We start from the raw sequence: 24,344 nt of genomic DNA, 5'->3' as shown, positions 1-24,344 counted from the left end.
ACACGCGGCTCCGCTCCGTACACCTCGCACCCGCGTGGCTCCGCTCCGTACACACGCGGCTCTGCTCCGTACGCCTCTTACGCACGCGGCTCCGCTCCGTACACCTCGTACACACGCGGCTCTGCTCCGTACGCCTCGTACACACGCGGCTCTGCTCCGTACACCTCGTACACACGCGGCTCTGCTCCGTACACCTCGTACACACGCGGCTCTGCTCCGTACACCTCGTACACACGCGGCTCTGCTCCGTACACCTCGTACACACGCGGCTCTGCTCCGTACACCTCGTACACACGCGGCTCTGCTCCGTACACCTCGTACACACGCGGCTCTGCTTCGTACACCTCGTACACACGCGGCTCCGCTCCGTACACCTCGTACACACGCGGCTCCGCTCCGTACACCTCGTACACACACGGCTCCGCTCCGCACACACACGGCTCCGCTCCGTACCCCTCATACACACGCGGCTCCGCTCCGTACACCTCGCACCCGCGTGGCTCCGCTCCGTACACACGCGGCTCTGCTCCGTACGCCTCTTACGCACGCGGCTCCGCTCCGTACACCTCGTATACACGCGGCTCCGCTCCGTACACCTCGTACAGACGCGGCTCCGCTCCGCACACCTCGTACACACGCGGCTCTGCTCCGTACACCTCGTACACACGCGGCTCTGCTCCGTACGCCTCGTACACACGCGGCTCTGCTCCGTACGCCTCGTACACGCGCGGCTCTGCTCCGCACGCCTAGTACACGCGCGGCTCTGCTCCGTACGCCTCGTACACGCGCGGCTCTGCTCCGTACGCCTCGTACACGCGCGGCTCTGCTCCGTACGCCTCGTACACGCGCGGCTCTGCTCCGTACGCCTCGTACACGCGCGGCTCTGCTCCGTACGCCTCGTACACGCGCGGCTCTGCTCCGTACGCCTCGTACACACGCGGCTCCGCTCCGTACACCTCGCACCCGTGTGGCTCCGCTCCGTACACACGCGGCTCCGCTCCGTACACCTCGTACACACGCGGCTCCGCTCCGTACACCTCGTACACACGCGGCTCTGCTCCGTACACCTCGTACACACGCGGCTCTGCTCCGTACACCTCGTACACACGCGGCTCTGCTCCGTACACCTCGTACACACGCGGCTCCGCTCCGTACACCTCGTACACACGCGGCTCTGCTCCGTACGCCTCGTACACACGCGGTTCTGCTCCGTACACACACGGCTCCGCTCCGTACACCTCGTACACACACGGCTCTGCTCCGTACACCTCGTACACACGCGGCTCTGCTCCGTACACCTCGTACACGCGCGGCTCTGCTCCGTACACCTCGTACACGCGCGGCTCCGCTCCGTACACCTCGTACACGCGCGGCTCCGCTCCGTACACCTCGTACACACGCGGCTCTGCTCCGTACACCTCGTACACACACGGCTCTGCTCCGTACACCTCTTACACACGCGGCTCCGCTCCGTACACCTCGTACACACGCGGCTCCACTCCGTACGCCTCGTACACACGCGGTTCTGCTCCGTACACCTCGTACACACACGGCTCCGCTCCGTACACCTCGTACACACACGGCTCTGCTCCGTACACCTCGTACACATGCGGCTCTGCTCCGTACACCTCGTACACACGCGGCTCTGCTCCGTACACCTCGTACACACACGGCTCTGCTCCGTACACCTCGTACACACGCGGCTCTGCTCCGTACACCTCGTACACACGCGGCTCTGCTCCGTACACCTCGTACACACACGGCTCTGCTCCATACACCTCGTACACACGCGGCTCCGCTCCGTACACCTCGTACACACGGCTCCGCTCCGTACACCTCGTACACACGCGGCTCTGCTCCGTACACCTCGTACACACGCGGCTCTGCTCCGTACACCTCGTACACACACGGCTCTGCTACATCCACACTGTAAACCCCTCCTGACCCCACACATAAACTTCAGCTCATCCAGCACCATGACAACCAGCACAGCAGAGTCCTGCATCCACTGAGGCCCCTGATCATGTGACCCCTGGCTCCTCCCCTCCTGTGACCTCATCACAGCTCCTGTGCGCACAGAGCAGCCATATATGTGGTGGCGGCTCTGCAGGTGGAGGTATGTGGAGACCCCATTACTGGGCGCAGGGGGCATTAACCCCTTCAGCACGGAGACTCTTTTGGGGTCTTGTGTTGCCCCTTTATAAGAATCATAAGGTTTTTGTTCTGTTTCCTGTAATAGATACATACGACCCAACTATGGAGACAGGAAGGGAGGAAACGTATTGTTCTCATAGTACAGGACCCCTTTACTGCCCCACAGTGTAATGCCCCCATTATGCCCCTTATACAGTATGTATGATGCCCCCACACAGTGTAATGCCCCCATTATGCCCCTTATGCAGCATGTATGATGCCCCCCACACAATGTAATGCCCCCATTATTCCCCTTATGCAGGATGTATGATGCCCCCACACAGTGTAATGCCCCCATTATGCCCCTTATGCAGGATGTATGATGCCCCCACACAGTATAATGCCCCCATTATTCCCCTTATGCAGGATGTATGATGCCCCCACACAGTGTAATGCCCCCATTATGCCCCTTATGCAGTATGTATGATGCCCCCACACAGTGTAATGCCCCCATTATGCCCCTTATGCAGGATGTATGATGCCCCCACACAGTGTAATGCCCCCATTATGCCCCTTATGCAGGATGTATGATGCCCCACACAGTGTAATGCCCCCATTATGCCCCTTATGCAGGATGTATGATGCCCCCACACAGTGTAATGCCCCCATTATGCCCCTTATGCAGTATGTATGATGCCCCCACACAGTGTAATGCCCCTATTATGCCCCTTATGCAGGATGTATGATGCCCCCACACAGTGTAATGTCCCCATTATGCCCCTTATGCAGGATGTATGATGCCCCACACAGTGTAATGCCCCCATTATGCCCCTTATGCAGGATGTATGATGCCCCACACAGTGTAATGCCCCCATTATGCTCTTATGTAGGATGTATGATGCCCCCACACAGTGTAATGCCCCTTATGTGGGATGTATGATGCCCCCACACAGTGTAATGCCCCTATTATGCCCCTTATGCAGGATATATGATGCCCCCATTATGCCCCTTATGCAGGATGTATGATGCCCCACACAGTGTAATGCCCCCATTATGTACCTTATGCAGCATGTATGATGCCCCCCCTCAGTGTAATGCCCACATTATGCCCTTTATGCAGGATGTATGATGACCCCCACAATATAATGTTCCCTCAGTAGCGCCTGAGGTCCTGCAGTTGGAATAATTCCTCTGGAGTTGGTTTTCCCTTTGGCTGCTCCCCTACATGTAGACCCTTGAGCATGTATACAGGCATGTAGGGGAGCAGGCCTTACTAGATATCGAGGCTTTGTACAGTAATATACCGCATGATGATGGTATCAGAGGAGTAAGACATTTTTTGAAATTGAGGCCAATAGAGTGTAGCAGACATAATGACTTCATGGAGGATCTTCTAAAATTCACTCTTGTCTTTTTCATAACTTCTTTCTTTTTGACAGGAAGTACTTCCACCAGCTCAGGGGTACTACGATGGCGAGCCCCTGGGCTCTCTCGTATGCTAACCTATTCCTGGGCTGGTGGGAGGAAACCACAATATTCAGGGATGATCATAAGTGGTGGCATCCATTTATTGGGGTGCGGTATAGATATATTGACTACATTTTAATCATCTGGTCAGGAACGAATGAACAATCTTTTGAATTTGTCAGGGAACTCAACATCAATAGAGTGGGCCTGAGATTTACATCTGGGTTTAATTATCACCAGTTGCCTTTCCTGGATGTACTAATCAAGAAAGATCAGGCTGGGATCCTAGGGACACTCATCTACCATAAACCTTCAAGCACTAATAAACTATTGAAGTGGGATAGCCACCACCTCATCCCCATAAAAAGAGGAATACCCAAGAGCTAATTTTTATGGTTGAAAAGGTACTGCCATAATGTCACAGATTTTAATATACAGGCAATAGACCTGAACACCAGATTCAGGCAAAAAGGGTACTCCTGGCACATTTTGGATTCCGCATCATTGTTTGCAGAAAAATGGGAGAGACAGACACTCCTCCATACCTAACCAATAGACCAAGAAAAAGATGGGATAACACAAGTAAGAAAAACTTACGACAATCAGAGTGACCGTATCTTTAATATCCTCAGAAAACACTGGGATATACTTGTGGCTGACGCGGACCTGAGGGTGCTGTGTGATCTACTCCCACAATAACTTTCAGAAAGGTTCGGTCAATTAGGGACCATTTAGTGCATAGTTTCTACAAAAAACCTGCACCCAAGGGGACTTGGCTGGATAGAAGAGTCTGTGGTTTCTTTAGATCTGGAGAAAGTTGTACATGTAATTGGATGAGACCATGTAAATCTTTCTCAAGTTCCTCCACGAGTAAAAACTTTTTTCCGAGGGATTATTCCAACTGTAAAACCTCAGAACTTGTATATATGGCCACATGCATCTGCCCCCTAGTTTTTGTAGGCAAGACCAAGAGGGAGTTTGTGAGGAGGGAGGAGGAGCATTTGGGTGATATATGTCATGGTCGGGACACCCCATTAGTGAGACACATGAACACTCGTACATCGAGGTGAAACCAGAGACATCTTTTGTATCATTGAGGTGGTTAAACCCAATGTGAGAGGAGGTGATCGCAAAAGATGTTTCCTCAAAAAGGAGAGTGAGTGGATTTCCAGATTGGATCCACAAGCCCCTAAGGGACTGAATGAGCAAATTTCCTATGCCTGTTTTGTATGAATACAGCCCCATTCTGGATTACATTTTTGGATTTTATACTCTACCCATTGCTACTCAGTTCCCTGTGAATGAGGTTCACATATTGTTGTACTTCATCAAGAGATCTGAGCTTCTATATCAGAATTATTTCTTATCAGTTATATCCCACATCTACTATTTAGTAACTAACAAGTGTGGTGATCCTTGTGTATCTCTATGCAATAAGGGTCAAATTTGACCATTTAGGAGTATACTGTGGGCCATCATCCCATATTTTATGTAGTGATAAAGTAGATCTACACGCCTATTGTATGATGGGAGGATGTGCAATACTTGTTTTTAGTCTCCCATGACGCTGATCTCAGAGATAGGATTTTTCTATGTTGGTGGTATGCAATCCAATATCATATGCGTGGAACGCATGCTTCCGGACATGCGCATTCACAGATAGGAGACCGTGATGCACTCCGGCATGGAACGCACATGTCCGGGCACGTTTGAGCTTTCTGCCCGCCCGTTGTTTTGTGCTGAATTGTGGGGAATACTTGAGAATTTATTTTTGCTCCATCTGTCTTTAGTTGATCCCACTGATGCATCAGATTAGTCCTCAGAGAATTATAATTAGAGGAACCCATGGACACATTAGGATTTGTGAAGCTGACCTCCGCTCTCCTCTATTTCCTTTGAATTTATTGTGTGACCTGTATTTCAGAACAGTAGCTCTTGGTTTGTTTCATTTCCATGCGTAAATTGAATTTGACTCGTAGTCTTTGATATCTCTTTCAAACTTAGTTTTTTGATGTCTGAGATCCATCCTCCAGACTTTGTAAATTCGTTTGCATATTTTGTTTGAGTTTTGTATCCAAAAAGACTTCTACACTTGGCGGAAAACTTTCACCTAGTTTTTTTTCAATAAAAAAATATCAAACGCAATGTGACTTAATTATCCTTTTACAAATTTATCTTTATTAAGTTTTGAAAAGGAAATAACCAGTATTTCCAAAACATTTGAAAATGAAATAAGTAAACACAATCCAAAGTAGAGTCGCTGGTAGAACATTGGTTCAATGTGTTTTAGGATATACCAGCGTGGTGACTCAGACTTAAACATTAAGTCATTACATATTCATGTGGATTAACAAATAAGGGTTCTAAAAGAAAGAAAGAGTAGTTAAAACTAAAAACACAAATACACACAAAGACAAAGGGAAGTGGGGGAATGGATGTATGGGTAAGAGGGTTAGGGTAACGTCAAATAGGCTCCTGAAGTATAGACTTAGCTTTCCCCTATTAGGTCAAGGTAATCAGCGGAAGATTTAAACTCTAGTAGAACCATGTTTTATAAAATTTATTATGGGAGTTATTGATCATGGAGGGGAGTTCGTCCGTTAGCATAATCTCATTGATTTTGGAGAACCATAGTGTTACTTTTCCATAGCAAGGGAATACATGCTCTAGCAGACGTGATCAAGTGTCTCAGCATCGAGTTTTTATATGTTTTTAAAGGGATGTTGCTGTGATGGAGAAGGATGAAAGCTGGGTCAAGGTCTGAAATAAGATCAGTGAATTTACTAATCACTAGTAGAACTTTTCCCCAGAAAGGAGAAAGGTGTTATGATTTGCTACAAGCACTAAGGAAAGACAGGAGATCTGTCCCTACAATAGAACTAAGCTAGATCCCTACGATGTAACGGGGAACCTGATCCTGCGATCAGACCCGCTAAAGTCCTCAGCTAGTCTGAACGAAGACCTATAGATGTGAGGGAGGGATCCCTACAAGAACTAGGGACTGGGAGAAAGATGGACACCTCCTAGCAGTAATTGTAGCAGTAAAAAGACAAACAAACAACATAGAACATAGAGGTCAAAAGACCTAGCTAAACTGACTGAGAAAGGTAACAAAGCACCTGGCTAGCTTAAGAGTAGAAATTACAATGAAGTCCAGCAAGGCCAGAAGGGCGGAGCAGGATTAAATAGGCAAAAACGGTCATGTGACCAGCATGATAGAAAAAACCTAACACGAGAGTTTTAACAGTACCCCCTCTTCTATGAGGATCCTCCGGATCCCCTAGGCCCAGGCTTATCAGGAAACCTCTTGTGAAACGTTCTGACAAGTCTGGAAGCAGAAACATCATCTGCCCTCACCCATGAGTTATCCTCGGGACCGAAACCCTTCCAAGCGACGAGATACTGCAAACTCCCTCTATACCGTCTAGAATTAAGGATGCTGCAAATTTTCATATTCCCCGTCCTCCACCACCGGAGGAACAGTGGCAGTGGCGTCTCTATCTGATACATAAGCTTTTTTCAATAGAGAAACATGAAACACCGGATTAATCTTCCAGGAGGTAGGAACCTCCAACCTAACAGCAGATTGGTTAACTACCTGAAGCACCTTAAAGTGCCCTACAAACTTGGGACCCAATTTTTTAGAAGGAATCCTCAACCGCAGATTCTTAGAGGACAACCAAACCATGTCACCAACCGTAAACAAAACCTCTTGACGTTTCCTGTCAAAGTACCTCTTAGATTTTTTGTTAGCCTCCTGAAGATTACCACGCACATCCGTCCAAACTCTTTCCAAATCACCGGAAAAACTCTCCTCCTCAGGCACAGCCGATACCAATTTGGAGAATGACCCAAAAGACGGATGTCTCCCAGAACAACAAAAAAAAAGGCGAACACCCAGCAGAAGAGGATGTATGGTTGTTAAGAGCAAATTCAGCAAGCGGCAGAAACTCAGACCACCCCTCTTGATTGTCTGCCACAAAACAACGCAAGAACTGCTCAACATCCTGGTTCTTCCTTTCTGTCTGGCCATTAGACTCAGGATGATATCCAGATGAAAATGACAATTGAACTCCCAACCTGTCACAAAAGGCACGCCAAAAATGAGCCACAAACTGAGGTCCCCTATCAGAAACAATGTCAGTAGGAATGGACCATGGAGTCTGACAATCTCCTTGACAAAGGCCTTAGCGAGTGTCTTAGCGCAGGGCAGTTTGATGAAGGGAACCAAGTGACACATCTTGCTAAAACGGTCCACGACCACCCAGATGACCGTGAAACCCTCAGAGGGGGAAAGGTCAGTAACAAAGTCCATAGCCAGATGTGTCCAAGGTGCACTAGGAACCTCCAGAGGGCAAAGCAACCCCGCAGCAGGAGCATGTGAAGACTTAGATCTAGCACACACAGTACATTGACGCACCCACTTAATGACCTCCTTCTGCCATCCAGGCCACCAAAAACTGCGACCCACAAGTCTCTTGGTCTCAGAAATTCCAGGATGACCTGCCAACCGAGACTCATGACACTCAACAAACAAATCTCTCCTAAAGGTCCTAGGCACAAACAACCTCCCATGGGGAGTGTTAGATGGGGCATTCTCCTGTGCTTTAAGAATCTCATCTTCCAAAACGGAGTCCAATGCAGCAATCACAACACCTTCTTGTAAAATGCTCTCCTCCTCCTCAGCACCGACCATGGGAGAAAAGCTGCGAGACAAAGCATCAGCTTTAACATTCTTGGTACCCGGGATGTAAGTAACGGAAAAATTAAACCGCGAAAAAAAAAGTGCCCACCTAGCCTGACGGGCATTCAAGCGCTTGGCAGCATCAAGATAGATCAGATTTTTATGATCAGTGAAAACCTGAATGGGAAAATCAGCACCTTCCAAGAGATGACGCCAGTGTTCAAATGAAAGTTTAATAGCCAGCAATTCCCGATTACCAATATCGTAATTAAGTTCAGTCTCAGAAATTTTTTTTGAAAAAAAGGCATAGGGATGTACTCCATCCTTGTTTTCCTGAGACAACACCGCACCGACCCCCACAGAAGAAGCATCAACCTCAACCAAAAACGGCTTAGTCACATCAGGCTGTATAAGGATGGGGGCAGAGCTGAACCTCTCCTTTAGAAACACAAAAGCTTCAATGGCCTCAGTAGTCCACTGAACCGTATTAGAACCTTTCCTGGTGAGATCGGTCAGTGGTTTAACAATAATAGAAACATTTTTAATGAATTTTCTGTAATAATTGGCGAAACCCAAAAACCTCTGTATCGATTTCAAACCAATAGGCCTAGGCCATTCCTGCACAGCCTGAACCTTCACAGGGTCCATCTCAAAGCCCTCGCTGGAGATAATGTAGCCCAAAAAACTAATTCTCTGTACAGCGAACTAACCTTTCTCTAGTTTAGCAAAAAGGGAATTGTCAATCAATAACTGCAATACCTCACGTACGCTCCGCCAATGAGACTCCAGATCCGGCGAATAAATCAAAATGTCATCCAAATACACAACCACATTTTTGCCGATCAAAGGTCTAAGGATGTCATTAATAAGATTCTGAAAAAATGCTGGTGCATTGGTAAGACCAAAAGGCATAACCAAATTCTCAAAATGACCCACAGGAGTGTTAAAAGCAGTTTTCCATTCATCACCCTCCTTCATGCGCAACAAATTGTATGCCCCCCGGAGATCAATTTTAGAGAACCACTTGGCCTCCACTAACTGGTTACACAAATCTGGAATCAATGGCAGTGGGTAGGGATTGCGTACAGTAATTTTATTAATCTCGCGAAAGTCCAAACAAGGACGTAAACCGCCGTCCTTTTTTTTAACAAAAAAAAATCCAACAGCCACAGGTGACTTAGAGGGTCTGATATGACCAGCGGCCAAGCTCGTCTGTATGTATTCCTCCAAAGCCTTTCTCTCAGGAATAGTCAGATTAAATAAACGACTTTTAGGAAGAGTCGCTCCAGGGACAAATTCAGTGGTACAATCGTAGTCTCTATGGGAAGGCAAAATTTGCGACTCCTCCTCAGAAAAAACTTTCCAAAAATCCTGAATAGGTACAGGCAATTCCCCTTTATCCACAGCAGCAATGCGCCCGTTACAACACTTGTCATAACACTTAGGGCTCCAGGACTTAATTTCATTGGTAGACCAATCCAGTACAGGATTGTGCAATTTTAACCAGGGCAACCCCAAAACTACTGGAGAAGGCAAATTATTTAATACCACCTAATCCAAATTTTCTTGGTGAATACCATTAATAGTGAGGGGAAATTCCTAAACCTTGTGAGTAACACATTTCGACAGAAACCACGGCAATAGGGGATGACAAAGGTTTGGGTTTTAAATTAAGTTTTTCCAAGAATCCCCCATCAATCACATTCAGAGTTGAACCACAATCCACAAATACCCGAAATTCAATTAATTCTTCCTGATCTGCGGTAGTAGCAGAAAGAAATACACCCTTAGTGTTTAAACAGGCTATACGGGCGTAACTGACCTTTTTTTTTTTCTTTGTTCATACGAAGCACACAGTTCTTAATGAAATGGTCAGCTTTGCCGCAATAAAAGCACAAACCTTCAGAAAACCTGCGGTCTTTTTCCTGAGAGCGGGGTGACATCGCCCCAATCTCCATCGGCTCTCCAGTGTCAGTACAGACCCTCTCAAGAATCGGAGCTGACATGGCAGAGGATTTACTCTCATTAACCCTTGCACGCAGTCTCCTGTCCACCCGTATAGCTAATTGCATTGCCTCCTGCAAGTTTCCAGGTGTAGGATAAGCAATCAGCAGATCCTTAACCCTTTCACCTAGCCCAGCAAGAAACAAACTTTTCAGAGCTGAATCGTTCCACCTCACCTGAGCAGACCACCGACGGAAGTGAGTACAATAATTTTCCACATTACCTGATCCCTGCCTCAAATGTCTCAATTCCGTCTCAGCTGATGAGACACGATCAGGATCATCATACAACCCCAAAGCAGAAAAAAAAGCTATCCACTGATCTAAAGCACCGATCACTAGGTTGGAGAGAAAAGGCCCATCCCTGAGGTTCTTTGTGCAAAAGTGACATTATGAACCCTATGCACTGTGATTCATCACCAGAGGATCTGGGTCTCAAACGAAAATACAATAAACAAGCATTTTTAAAGGAAAAAGAATCTTGTTGTTCACCAAAAAATAAATCCGGCAATCGTACCTTTGGCTCCACAAAATGCGCTCCAGAACAGCTACTCACGTGTTGTTGGAGCTCGGCCACCTCCAGAGAGAGTCCCTGCAGGCGTTGAGCCAAATCCTGAACCGACACCATGATGGAAACTGGAGGTCTTTCCTTAGAGAAATTTTTTGGGCTGGACTTACTGTTATGATCTCCTACAAGCACTAAGGAAAGACAGGAGATCTGTCCCTACAATAGAAGCTAGATCCCTACGATGTAACGGGGAACCTGATCCTGCGATCAGACCCGCTAAAGTCCTCAGCTAGTCTGAACGAAGACCTATAGATGTGAGGGAGGGATCCCTACAAGAATTAGGGACTGGGAGAAAGATGGACACCTCCTAGCAGTAATTGTAGCAGTAAAAAGACAAACAAACAACATAGAACATAGAGGTCAAAAGACCTAGCTAAACTGACTGAGAAAGGTAACAAAGCACCTGGCTAGCTTAAGAGTAGAAATTACAATGAAGTCCAGCAAGGCCAGAAGGGCGGAGCAGGATTAAATAGGCAAAAACGGTCATGTGACCAGCATAATAGAAAAAACCTAACAGGAGAGTTCTAACAAAAGGAGTTTACAGGTCCAGAAAATATGTAGCAGGTCACCCTCCTCCTCCCGACATCTCCAACACATGGGACTAGCATCTGGGAATATAGAGTGTAGGCGAGTTGGGACCCTATACCACCGAGAAAGCAGTTTATAGCTGGCCTCCTGAAATCGCGAGCTGATTGATGTGTGTCAAGGTGAAGATTCACTTCCACTGATCTCTCATTAAGGTGCAACTCAGATCTCTCTCCCGTTGAGATTGGAAGTGTGTTTTAGGCTAGTCCAGGGATTCAATCAGTAGGGAATACAAGAGTGACAAAGTATGTCTTAATGGGCTGGTATTTGGTGACTTGGTTATCCTATAAGGGCTTTTTTTTTACATGTGGACATACACCCTGTAAAGCGTGCAACTATGTTAATAAAACCGACACATTTGAAGAAAACCTAACAGGACAACAATTTGCAATACACAATTTCATCAGTTGTAACACTATAGGGGTCATCTATTTAATAGAGTGTATAGAGAGTAAACTACAATACGTGGGATGGACGTCAGGTCCACTAAAAACATGTATTAGAAGACATTTATCTGACACCATCAATCCCACAACATTAAACCTGTCTGTGGTTTCAAGACGCTTTTCACAAAAACATAAAGGGGATATTAGATCCTTCAGATATTAGGAATAGAAAAGGCTTATAAACCATTAAGAGGTGGAGATATGAAAAGAAAAATCTTAAATAGAAAGTCATATTGGATATTAAAATTACACACTAGAGCCCCACAGGGAATGAACATCAGACAGGATTAATATTACAGTACAATTAATTGTATTTGTTTTTGATTTCCAGTGATTTTATTGAATGTCTCATGCTTGAGTTGTATTTGTGTATTCTCTTTTACTTCCATACAATACAGGGTTAAATTGTCTGAGAAGTGCTCAGTAATCAATAGACACCCAGGAAAGGGAAGGATATAAAAGTATCACAGAGACTCACATGTTGTAAATCAGGAATAAGCATTGGTTTCCTATGTCGGCACTTGGTGGTATGCCATCACAACAGGTTTTATGAACTCACAATAAATGTGAGGTTTTAACAATATAGACAATGCTGGAGAATTCATCCCTCCTCCTTTCTCTACTTGAACCTTGAAATGTCCCTGATCAGGGCAGCTCCATGCGGTGATCTACAGACAAGGTACATTGAATAAACAGTGAGCTGACCTCCCTCTCCATTTTACCATTATATCCATGTTTTCCCTATAGTGATGGATATTTATTTTTGCTAAAACTGTGATATTTTCACTTTAAAACTTTTTTAAACCTTTTTTTTTATAAACTTTTTTAAACCACTCTCATTAGTGCCATCATACAACATACAAGCCTCTGATTGCTCAGTAGTGCGGTGTATTATCACTGCCTGTGCAATAGTAACGGCCCCATACACATGAGATAAGTGTTGGCTGAGCGGTCATTTGGTAGACGGCTATCTCTCCAGACTCCTCCATACGCACAAATATTCCAGCTTTCCTGTGGTTTGTATGACTGACTGTCAGGAGGCCCCCAAATACATTATATAGTCAACCAAAACCCCCAAAATCAGTGCTTCCATGCAACTTTAGTCTAATGTTTATGGCGCGTTAAAAGGTAACTTATGGAACGCTGCCTCTGGCCCGGCCTAATAGACTTTCGTACATTGCAGGCCCAGACACCATTATTAGGCATTTCAGTCTTGTAGGAACTAGGCAGCCCCATACTATCGAGTACTTGGGGAGGAAGGGCATTCACCCGAACTCTGTCACGCCTTCTTAGATGCCATGTTTGCTTTTTGCAGGACAACGCGCACAGCACCAGGAACTAGCGGTGGACACCGCGTTCCTCTATGCCACTACGTGCAGCACCGCTTTATAACCAGGAACTAGGGGTCACAGGTAGGCTACGTCCAGCTCTATTCAGCCTATCTCTGCCTCCACAGTCCCTGTCAGCTGTTAACTCTGAGTCTGCCACTCTCTGCTCCTTTCTGCAGACCCAAGCAACCAGTGTCACCATATCTCCACACTTTTGAATTCCTACCTTTGAATACCATCCAGCAGTCTACTAGGTGTCACCTCTCTTCAATTTGTATATATACTTGCTCTATACTGTGATGTTGTATCTGCATTAATGGGGTTTGATGAAATATTATGCACTGTTTGACAGCATGTCTATTGTTCAGGTTAAACAAGAGATATTATCATGTTATTGCGCTATGATCCATTTGTATATGCTTTTTTATTTTATTATTTATTATTATTCTTTTATTTATTGTTTTGTTCTTTGTGCAATTTCCAATAGTTCTTGATTAAGGTCAGATCGACCGAAACGTTTACTTTTGTTTTTGGACTGCATTAAAAAAAATTTTTTTCTGTAAGATCCATTGAGTGCCGAGGTTATTCTCAATGTCAATTCCAGTGTCAGAAAATTAGGTGAGAATTAGCTTTATGGAAGATGAGTCTATGAGAAACGTATTCAGCTGCAGACTCCAAGGAAGAAACTGCTTGTTGTTTGTGGCCTAAAATATTAAGGTATTATTACTAGATGTAAAGAAAAAACTAAATACTGTGAAATAATAAATCTCCTTATATGTTTCCCCTCATTATCTCCAATAGATGTATTATTACACAGGATTTTTATGATGTTCCATCAACTTATCTTCTCCTCATTCAGGTCTCTACAATATCGGATCCTCTCAGTGAAGATCTTCTATATAAGAAAATTTTCCTGATTTATCCATCAAAGATGGATACGGACAGAGACAAGATGGCGGAGAGGATATTACACCTCACCCTAGAGATCCTCTTCCGGCTTACTGGAGAGGTGAGAGATTCTGATGACGTCACATTACATCATTCTTATCTATGGGAATAACAGATGGACAGAACTGGAGAGGTGAGGACTCTGGAAATGTCTGGAGGGAGATTTATTAATGTGTCTCTCCATAACCAGAGATTAATCACGGGGCCTCCACCTCACCCCCTGATACATGAGGACATCAATGACCAGAAGATCCTAGAACTCATCTACAAGATGATTGAGCTGCTGACTGGAGAGGTGACACTGCTGGGAATGCTGGGACATTATACAGTAATGCTATGAAGTGATTGGGGAGATGACCTTATCATTGTATGTGTCAGGTTCCTATAAGGTGTCAGGATGTCGCTGTCTATTTCTCCATGGAGGAGTGGGAATATTTAGAAGGACACAAAGATCTGTACAGGGACGTCATGATGGAGGTTCCCCAGTCCCTCACATCACCAGGTAATAGACAGGCCTAAATACACACTGCCTATAATTATCTGTATGTAAAGAATGAATTCAGTCCCTGTATGTGTTTCCTCCAGATCTATCCAGTAAGAGGACAACACCAGAGAGATGTCCCCATCCTCTTCTTCCACAGGACTGTAAACAAGAAGATTCCAATGTTCCTCAGGATCATCAGGTAGATGGAGAGAAGGTGTCATGAGATCTCCCCTATGATGTGTAGACGGCTGTAAAGATTTTGTATTCAGTCTTGTTTTATCCACCATTATTATGTTTTATATTTGTGTAATGAGAACGGTGGAGATGGCAGGATTAGAGCTGATCATAGATGGGACTTCTCCATCTGTCTGTGACTTTTACAATATTTGTTTCAGGGTGAAGATCTGACCCATATTAATACTACAAAGACATATGTGAGGGGTGATGAGCAGTGTAAAGAGGAGATTCCTACATATGACTACCCAGGTGAGTAGTAACCACTAAATACAGAGAAGTCACAGATTCTTCTCAGTCACCGGCTGTGGCTGCTTTATCGGTGGTGTAGTCTGGCCGTATCACAATCGTGTGATCACCATTTTGCCACTAGACCACAACATTCTCCTCCGTCCGAAAATGTTCAAATTACTTTGGGAAATTATGAAAGCCCTTTTCTATAGAACTTACAACCTGGAGGATCCACCTACCCCCTGGGATTAGGAGACATTACCTGCCAAGATCTGTAAACTATAAAGCCTAATGACAGCGTACGCAGAATGTGCTGACAAGTTAGAAAATCACTTGAAGAAAAATATAATGATGGGTCTGTAAGAGAAAGCGGAGGGTAATGATGCTGTTGGCTTCCTAGATCCCTGATATCTTATTGGATGAATCTACCTTCTCTCCCTTCTGTGCTGCTGAATGTGCTCATATGGTCCCTACAAGACCAGGTCCAGTCTTTCTGACCAAACTTCACTTTTATGATCAACAGCATTAAATGTGCAGTGAGGCCAAGTGTGAATTTCTGTACAATAACAACAGAGTTTCCCTTTATCCTGACTTTTCAATTTCTTTTAAAACCAACTAACTTCAAATAGGATTGCGATAACGTACATAAAAACATTACACCTGTGCCATGATATATCTCTAAGCTGTGCGTGGCTGATGGCTATAATATACATTTATTCATCTGCAGGAGATGTGTTGGCTCGAGCCCTGGTTTCATGGATTCACTCCATGTCATAAATTCCATTATGTTTTCAATCCTAAGGAATTCAGATTACTGCACAATCTCTCCTGAAATGGGGGCACTAATACTTTCTCTACTCTTCTGGTCAGGACTCATAGTATCTCCAATGGTCCACCATAAATGAGTGTGACTCCGGTTTAGTGTTGGATTTCTCCCCTCATACATACGTTGTTGTTGGGGATGTTACATGTTTATATATTCTTTCTTTTTTTTACAAATTCCCTCTCTATGACAGGTTTCATTGTGGTGGGATCGGCCGGCCTCACTTATGTGACTCTGTAACTCCCTGGTAGTCTTTCAAAAAGATCTCCATTACCTCTTCCAAATGCCCGAGGTCTAAATTTAAGATACCTCAGCTCTGCAGTATTATAAAAAGGTTCACTTTAAATGTCTAATATTTCTTCTTGACACTCATCTGACAGAAAATATTGGTTCTTATCATAGTTTAGGTTCCCAAGAGCCACTGAGCCCCATACTCCCATTACCCCCGAGAGGTTTACCACTACTTACTGATGGAGACTGTTGAGTTTGATCATTTCAGTAGATGTGTTATTGTCTATACTCACAGTTTTTGACGACAGTAGTTAGTGCCCAAAATACTCTGATTTAACCTCTTCCTGCTTCCAGTTTTCTGTTCCTAATCAGGGCCCATTTTTCAAATCTGACGTGTGTCACTTTATGTGGTGATAACTTTGGAATTCTTCACAAAGGATAACAGGAAACAAATGGACCTTACAAATTATTTTCCAACTTCTAAGGCGGCTCCTGGTGACGGAAGCAGACGTCACACAAGTCGAAGCAGGAGGAGAAGTCCCAGAGGAGATGGAACCCACCTTTTGCAGAAGCCGTAATATAACAAAATGTCAGAATATTAGAGCAGTAGAAATCCCCATAAAGTGTCTCCATTTTGGAAATTATAACCCTCAGTGAATTAATCAATAGAAGACGTGACTATTTTGACTCCACAGTCACTTTCCAGAAATTACCACGCAATGGACGTTGGAGAGTGAAAATTGCAAATGGGCTAGTTTATTACCCAACACATAGTGCCCAGATTGTGCTCCAGGAGACACACACCGTAAATTAAGTGGGTTCTTCTCACTATAGTAATGTCAAATACATGGATGCTAAATGTGATTTAGGCACATCAACTACTGCAAAGCTCAGAAGTGAGGGGGAGATCTGACTTTGGGAGAGCGGATATTGCTGGATTGGTTTATGGAAGCCATGTTGCTTTTCAAGAGCCTTTAAGCCACTAATAATGTGGAAACCTCTGTTTTTCCATTGACAGATGAGGGATCTGTGTGGGGACTTGTTTTTTGTGGGATGAGTAGAAGTTTTTATTGGTATTATTTTCGCCTACATAACATCATTTGGTGGCTTCTTATTCCATATTTGGGAGGCAGAATGAAAAAAAAGTTGAACACCACGCTCTACTGGTCCATCCTGTGAGGTTTTCTATAAGACAGTCATTGTCCTGGTGAATAAGTGAATTTTTTTTTATATAACTTACCTTTTTTACGGACCGTTTAAGTAGAAATGTTCAAAAATATAAAATTCAAGGATTTTTTATTAAAAAATAATAATTGGTTTTCTTCTTGGCAGATGACTGTACCAGGAGATCAGAGGGACAGCTGACATCTTCAATTTCTAAATCAGATGATTTTGAGATCCCACAGGATACATTTGAAGTGAATGCCATTACTCCAGATATACCATCATCCCTTCACTGCAAGTGCAAAGATCTGTCACCTGATCCTTTGAAACAGGTCCTGTCTTCTGATTCATTACCGACTACTAAGGAAAATCAAGGTCACAAAATAAGCATTAAAAAACAAATTGCTCCTAAAGCAAAGAAGCCATTTTCACGTTCAGAATATACAAATAGTTTTCCCCTCAAAAAGTCTTTCCTTAAACATCAAAAAATTCACACAGCGGAGAATAGATTTTCTTGTTCCAAGTGTGGGAGATGTTTTAATCAGAAATCAGATCTTGTTAGGCACCAGAGAACTCAAACAGGAGAGAAGCCATTTTCCTGTTCAGAATGTGGGAAATGTTTTACAAAGAAATCAACTGTTATTGCACATCAGAGAACTCACACAGAGGAGAAGCCTTTTTCATGTTCAGATTGTGGGAAATGTTTTACAAAGAAATCAACTCTTATTGCACATCAGAGAACTCACACAGATGAGAAGCTTTTTTCATGTTCAGAATGTGGGAAATGTTTTACAGAGAAATCAACTCTTATCAAACATCAGAGAACTCACACAGGGGAGAAGCCTTTTTCATGTTCAGAATGTGGGAAATGTTTTAACCAGAAAGCGTATCTTAATAGCCACCGGAGAACCCACATATGGGAGAATGCCGCAACTACACCCAACTAGTCTCTGTACCGACTAAAAAGGCCCTAGCTGCACAACTAAAAATGCCACCACAGACCTAACTCCCTAATAGGCCGTTGAGGAGTTTCTCGTACCTCCTGCGGAACCAGAGGGGAGGCCGCAACAAACTGTCAACAAACGGAAAGGAAAGTATTCAGGGTTTTCATATTTTACTTCATGAGAAACAAAAACACATTCATATAGGGTAAAGAAGGCAAGCTAACCAAAAATAAAAGGAACACATATAATCTCCCAGAATATATAAATAGTTTTCCCCTCAAAATGTCTTTTCTTAAACATCAAAAAATTCACACAGCAGAGAATAGATTTTCTTGTTCCAAGTGTGGGAGATGTTTTAATCAGAAATCAGATCTTGTTAGGCACCAGAGAACTCACACAGGAGAGAAGCCTTTTTCATGTTCAGAATGTGGGAAATGTTTTATAGAGAAATCAACTCTTATCAAACATCAGAGAACTCACACAGGGGAGAAGCCGCTTTCATGGTCAGATTGTGGGAAATGTTTTGTACAGAATCACATTTTAATATGCATCAGAGAACTCACAAAGGAGAGAAGCCATTTTCCTGTTCAGAATGTGGGAAATGTTTTACAGAGAAATCAAATCTTATTGCACATCAGAGAACTCACGCAAGGGAGAAGCCTTTTTCATGTTCAGAATGTGGGAAATGTTTTAACCAGAAATCCGATTTCGTTAAGCACCAGAGAACCCACACAGGGGAGAAGCTTTTTTCATGTTCAGATTGTGGGAAATGTTTTGTACAGAAATCACATTTTAATAAACATCAGATATTTCACACAGGGGAGAAGCCTTTTTCATGTTCAAAATGTGGGAAATGTTTTAAACCAGAAAGCGCATCTTGATGGCCACCGGAGAACCCACATAGGGGAGAATGCTGCAACTACACCCATCTAGTCTCTGTACCGACTAAAAAGGCCCTAACTGAACAACTAAAAATGCCACCACGGACCTAACTTCCTAATAGGCCGTTGAGGAGTTTCTCTTACCTCCTGAGGGAACCAGAGGGGAGGTCGCAACACACTATCAACAAGGGGAAAGGAAAGTATGAAGTAAAATATGAAAACCCCGAATGAGAAACAAAAACACATTCATATAGGGCAAAGAAGGCAAGCTAAGGAGAACCAAAAATAAAAGGAACAAGTATAATCTCCCAGAAACCTAACATTGTTAGAATGAAAAGGTACTGGGAGGGAAAGCAAACTGACCGGGAGGATAGTTTCACCTTTGTGATGAAACTTACAACATTCATCCTCATCAACTGTAAATGTAAAATCTGTCCATTTATAATGACCACGGACAAGATACAGATTCCAAACTCACATCAGGACCACAAAATCGCAGGGACTTTCAGCTGCATCATATCTAATGTAGTGTACTTACTTATATGTACCAAATGTCCAACTGGGGTCGGTATGTAGGGGAGACAGGGCAAAAACTTAGAACAGTGATGAATTCTCATCGCCACACAATAAAAGAAAAAAAGAATAGATCTACTTGTGGCCTAACATTTTTGTATCCTCGATCACAGCATCATGGACATGAAATTACTTGTATTAAAAGGTAACTTCAAATCTCAGAGAGACAAAGTTATGACAATCTTTGACACACTCAGAGCAGGAATGAATGTGTCTCATGGATTTATGTCTTTTTACATCAACTAAGGAATGTGCTCCTCAGACCGTTTGGGGGCATCACAATCATGGACCAGACCTCAATCACAGGACAATAAAACTTTCATACTCCTTATGTTTGAACTTTTCCAATATTTACGGCCACAACTGCTTCTCCCTTTCCCATACTGATAGTTCTGCTTCATGTCTCTTGTCTTATCTATTGCATTATTCCTGTGCCCTGTTGTGTATAAATATGTGACTCTTCAGATTTTGTGTTATACTATGCCTCATGAACCGAATTGATGGCGGTCTTTACATCTTCAATAAATGCCCAAGTTTAAATTGATATTTTGGACAGTTTTCTTATCCCATCAATTGAAAGGATGTTTGGATATGATGACATCATTTTTCAAGATGATAATGCATCCTGCCATAGAGCAAAAACTGTGAAAACATTCCTTGAAAGAAGACACACAAGGTCAATGTCATGGCCTGCAAATAGTCCGGATCTCAATCCAATTGAAAATCTTTGGTGGAAGTTGAAGAAAATGGTCCATGACAAGGCTCCAACCTGCAAAGCTGATCTGGCAACAGCAATCAGAGAAACGATATATATATCCACGTGCCTGTATGACCTCCCTACAACGCCTGGGCATGCTCCTGATGAGGTTGCGGATGGTCTCCTGTGGGATCTCCTCCCAGACCTGGACTAAAGCATCCGCCAACTCCTGGACAGTCTGTGGTGCAACGTGACGTTGGCGGATGGAGCGAGACATGATGTCCCAGATGTGCTCAATCGGATTCAGGTCTGGGGAACGGGCGGGCCAGTCCATAGCTTCAATGCCTTCATCTTGCAGGAACTGCTGACACACTCCAGCCACATGAGGTCTGGCATTGTCCTGCATTAGGAGGAACCCAGGGCCAACCGCGCCAGCATATGGTCTCACAAGGGGTCTGAGGATCTCATCTCGCTACCTAATGGAAGTCAGGCTACCACTGGCGAGCACATGGAGGGCTGTGCGGCCCTCCAAAGAAATGCCACCCGACACCATTACTCACCCACTGCCAAAGCGGTCATGCTGAAGGATATCGCTCTCCACGGCGTCTCCGGACTCTGTCACGTCTATCACATGTGCTCAGTGTGAACCTGCTTTCATCTGTGAAGAGCACAGGGCGCGAGTGGCGACTTTGCCAATCCTGGTGTTCTGTGGCAAATTCCAAGCGTCCTGCATGGTGTTGTGCTGTGAGCACAACCCCTATCTGTGGACGTCGGGCCCTCATACCACCCTCATGGAGTCGGTATCTAACTGTTTGTGCAGACACATGCACATTTGTGGCCTGATGGAGGTCATTTTGCAGGGCTCTGGCAGTGCTCCTCCTGTTCCTCCTTGCACAAAGGCGGAGGTAGCGGTCCTGCTGCTGGGTTGTTGCCCTCCTATGGCCCCCTCCACATCTCCTGGTGTACTGGCCTGTCTCCTGGTAGCGCCTCCAGCCTCTGGACACAGCCAACCTTCTTGCCACAGCTCGCATTGATGTGCCATCCTGGATGAGCTGCACTATCTGAGCAACTTCTGTGGGTTGTAGAGTCTGTCTCATGCTACCACGAGTGTGAAAGCACAACCAACATTCAAAAGTGACCAAAACATTAGCCAGAAAGCATTGGTACTGAGATGTGGTCTGTGGTCCCCACCTGCAGAACCACTCCTTTATTGAGGGTGTCTTGATAATTGCCAATAATTTCCATCTATCGTCTATTCCATTTGCACATCAGCATGTGAAATTGATTGTCAATCAGTGTTGCTTCCTAAGTGGACAGTTCGATTTCACAGAAGTTTGATTTACTTGGAGTTATATTCTGTTGTTTTAAGTGTTCCCTTTATTTTTGGAGCAGTGTATATAGATAAATACAGTGAGTACGGAAAGTTTTCAGACTCCTTTAAATTTTTCACTCTTTGTTTCATTGCAGCCATTTGATAAATTCTAAAAAGTTCATTTTTTTTCTCATTAAAGTACACTCTGCACCCCATCTTGACTGAAAAAAACAGCAATGTAGAATTTTTTTGCAACATTTATTAAAAAAGAAAAACTGAAATATCACATGGTCATAAGTATTCAGATCTTTTGCTCAGACACTCATATTTAAGTCACATGCTGTCCATTTCCTTGTGATCCTCCTTGAGATGGTTCTACTCCTTCAATGGAGTCCAAATGTGTTTAATTAAACTGATAGGACTTGATTTGGAAAGGCACACACCTGTCTATATAAGACCCCACAGCTCACAGTGCATGTCAGACCAAATGAGAATCATGAGCTCAAAGGAACTGCCCAAGGAGCTCAGAGACAGAATTGTGGCAAGGCACACATCTAGCCAAGGTTATAAAAGAATTTCTGCATTACTCAAGGTTCATAAGAGCACAGTGGCCTCCATAATCCTTAAATGGAAGAAGTTTGGGACCACCAGAAGTCTTCCTAGACCTGGCCGTCCAGCCAAACTGAGCAATCGTGGGAGAAGAGCCTTGGTGAGAGGTAAAGAAGAACCCCAAGATCACTGTGGCTGAGCTCCAGAAATGCAGTAGGGAGATGGGAGAAAGTTCCACAAAGTCAACTATCACTGCAGCCCTCCACCAGTTGGGCCTTTATGGCAGAGTGGCCAGACGGAAGCCTGTCTTCAGTGCAAGACATATGAAAGCCCGAATAGAGTTTGCTCAAAAACACATGAAGGATTCCCAGACTATGAGAAATAAGATTCTCTGGTCTGATGAGACAAAGATAGAACTTTTTGGTGATAATTCTAAGTGGTATGTGTGGAGAAAACCAGGCACTGCTCATCACCTGCCTAATACAATCCCAACAGTGAAACATGGTGGTGGCAGTTGTTAGAACCCTCCTGTTAGTTTTTTCTATTTTGTGGTCACGTGACCTTCTGCCTATTTATTCCAGCTCCGCCCTTCAGGCTTTGCTGGACTTCAGTGTTACTTTGACTCTTAATCTAGCCAGGTGCTTTGTACCTACTGTATCTCTCTAGTTTGTTTGGTCCTTGGACCACTAAGTACTTTTGTCTGTTTGTCTTCTTCTGCTACTACTTCTGCCAGGAGGTGTCCAATTTTGTCCCAGTCCTTAGTTCTTTTAGGGACCCCTCCCTTTAATTTATAGGTCTGCGTTCAGACTAGCCGCGGACGAAGGCGGGTCTGTTCACAAGGAACTGGTTGCCCGCTGCATCGTAGGGAATCAGCTTAGTCCTATTGTATGGACAGATTTCCTCTCTTTCCTTAGTTCTTGTAGCAGATCATAACAGCAGTATCATGCTATGGGTGTGTTTTTCAGCTGCAGGGACAGGACGACTGGTTGCAATTGAAGGAAACATAAATGTGGCCAAGTACAGAGATGTCCTGGATGAAAACCTCTTCCAGAGTGCGCTGCACCTCAGACTTGGCCAAAGGTTCACCTTCCAACAAGACAATGACCCTAAGCACACAGCTAAAATAACAAAGGAGTGGCTTCAGAACAACTATGTGACCATTCTTGACTGGCCCAGCCAGAGGCCTGACCTAAACCCAATTGAGCATCTTTGGAGAGACCTGAAAATGGCTGTCCACCAACGTTTACCATTCATCCTGACGGAACTGGAGAGGATCTGCAAGGAAGAATGGCAGAGGATCCCAAAATGCAGGTGTGAAAAACTTGTTGCATCATTTCCAAGAAGACTCATGGCTGTACTAGCTCAAAAGGGTGCTTCTACTCAATACTGAGCAAAGGATCTGAATACTTATGCCCGTGTGATATTTCAGTTTTTCTTTTTTATTAAATTTGCAAAAATTTCTACATTTCTGTTTTCTTTCAGTCAAGATGGGGTGCAGAGTGGACTTTAATGAGAAAAAAATGAACTTTTTAGAATTTACCAAATGGCTGCAATGAAACAAAGAGTGAAAAATGTAAAGGGGTCTGAATACTTTCCGTACCCAGTGTACATGCATGGAAATAAATGCAGAATTATATTTCTTAATACTGCAGTATCAGATCCTGTCTTGAATTTAACCCCTGTGGTATCCAATGTGAAAATCCACAGGGACTCCCGGTTCAGAAGTTTGCACTTATGATCCCCCCCTCGTGTGGATCTATATACCTTCTCTATCTCCATATATTTAAAGAATGAGGTGTCACCATTATGAACTCTCGCAAAATGCCTCGATACTGCTGATGTATTTATGGCTTCCAAATTAATCGCATCAGAAAGATGTCTTCTGATACGGACTTTCAGCGCACCTGTGGTACAACCCACATAGTGGACCTTACACAAGGTGCATTCTATAAGGTATATAACCCCTGATGAATTACAATTGAGGAAATCATGAATTTTATATTCTCTATCATTACTTAAGGACATAAAACTATCTGTTTTAACCGCATGTAGACACGCT

At 44.2% G+C, this 24,344-nt stretch overlaps 1 protein-coding gene across 1 annotated transcript in view; it reads left to right on the top strand.

The window, feature by feature from the left end:
* Positions 1-2,039: 2,039 nt before the first annotated feature.
* LOC141236829 (gastrula zinc finger protein XlCGF53.1-like) overlaps positions 2,040-24,344 on the top strand; it is a 162,539-nt gene continuing 140,234 nt past the window's right edge. Inside the window, exons 1-7 of the mRNA XM_073668289.1 lie at positions 2,040-2,116; positions 13,202-13,298; positions 14,074-14,223; positions 14,353-14,457; positions 14,541-14,664; positions 14,748-14,845; positions 15,042-15,132. Of these exons, the coding sequence (XP_073524390.1) occupies positions 14,146-14,223; positions 14,353-14,457; positions 14,541-14,664; positions 14,748-14,845; positions 15,042-15,132 (496 nt within the window). The 5' untranslated portion in view covers positions 2,040-2,116; positions 13,202-13,298; positions 14,074-14,145. The remainder of the gene's footprint in view (positions 2,117-13,201; positions 13,299-14,073; positions 14,224-14,352; positions 14,458-14,540; positions 14,665-14,747; positions 14,846-15,041; positions 15,133-24,344) is intronic.

Source organism: Phyllobates terribilis, unplaced genomic scaffold, assembly GCF_046119375.1.
Source record: "Phyllobates terribilis strain yellow unplaced genomic scaffold, ASM4611937v1 Scaffold_726__1_contigs__length_752350, whole genome shotgun sequence".
In the NCBI taxonomy this organism is placed as follows: domain Eukaryota; kingdom Metazoa; phylum Chordata; class Amphibia; order Anura; family Dendrobatidae; genus Phyllobates; species Phyllobates terribilis.
The sequence above is the reverse complement of the archived record's forward strand: the minus strand, read 5'-3'. Positions and strand labels throughout refer to the sequence as shown.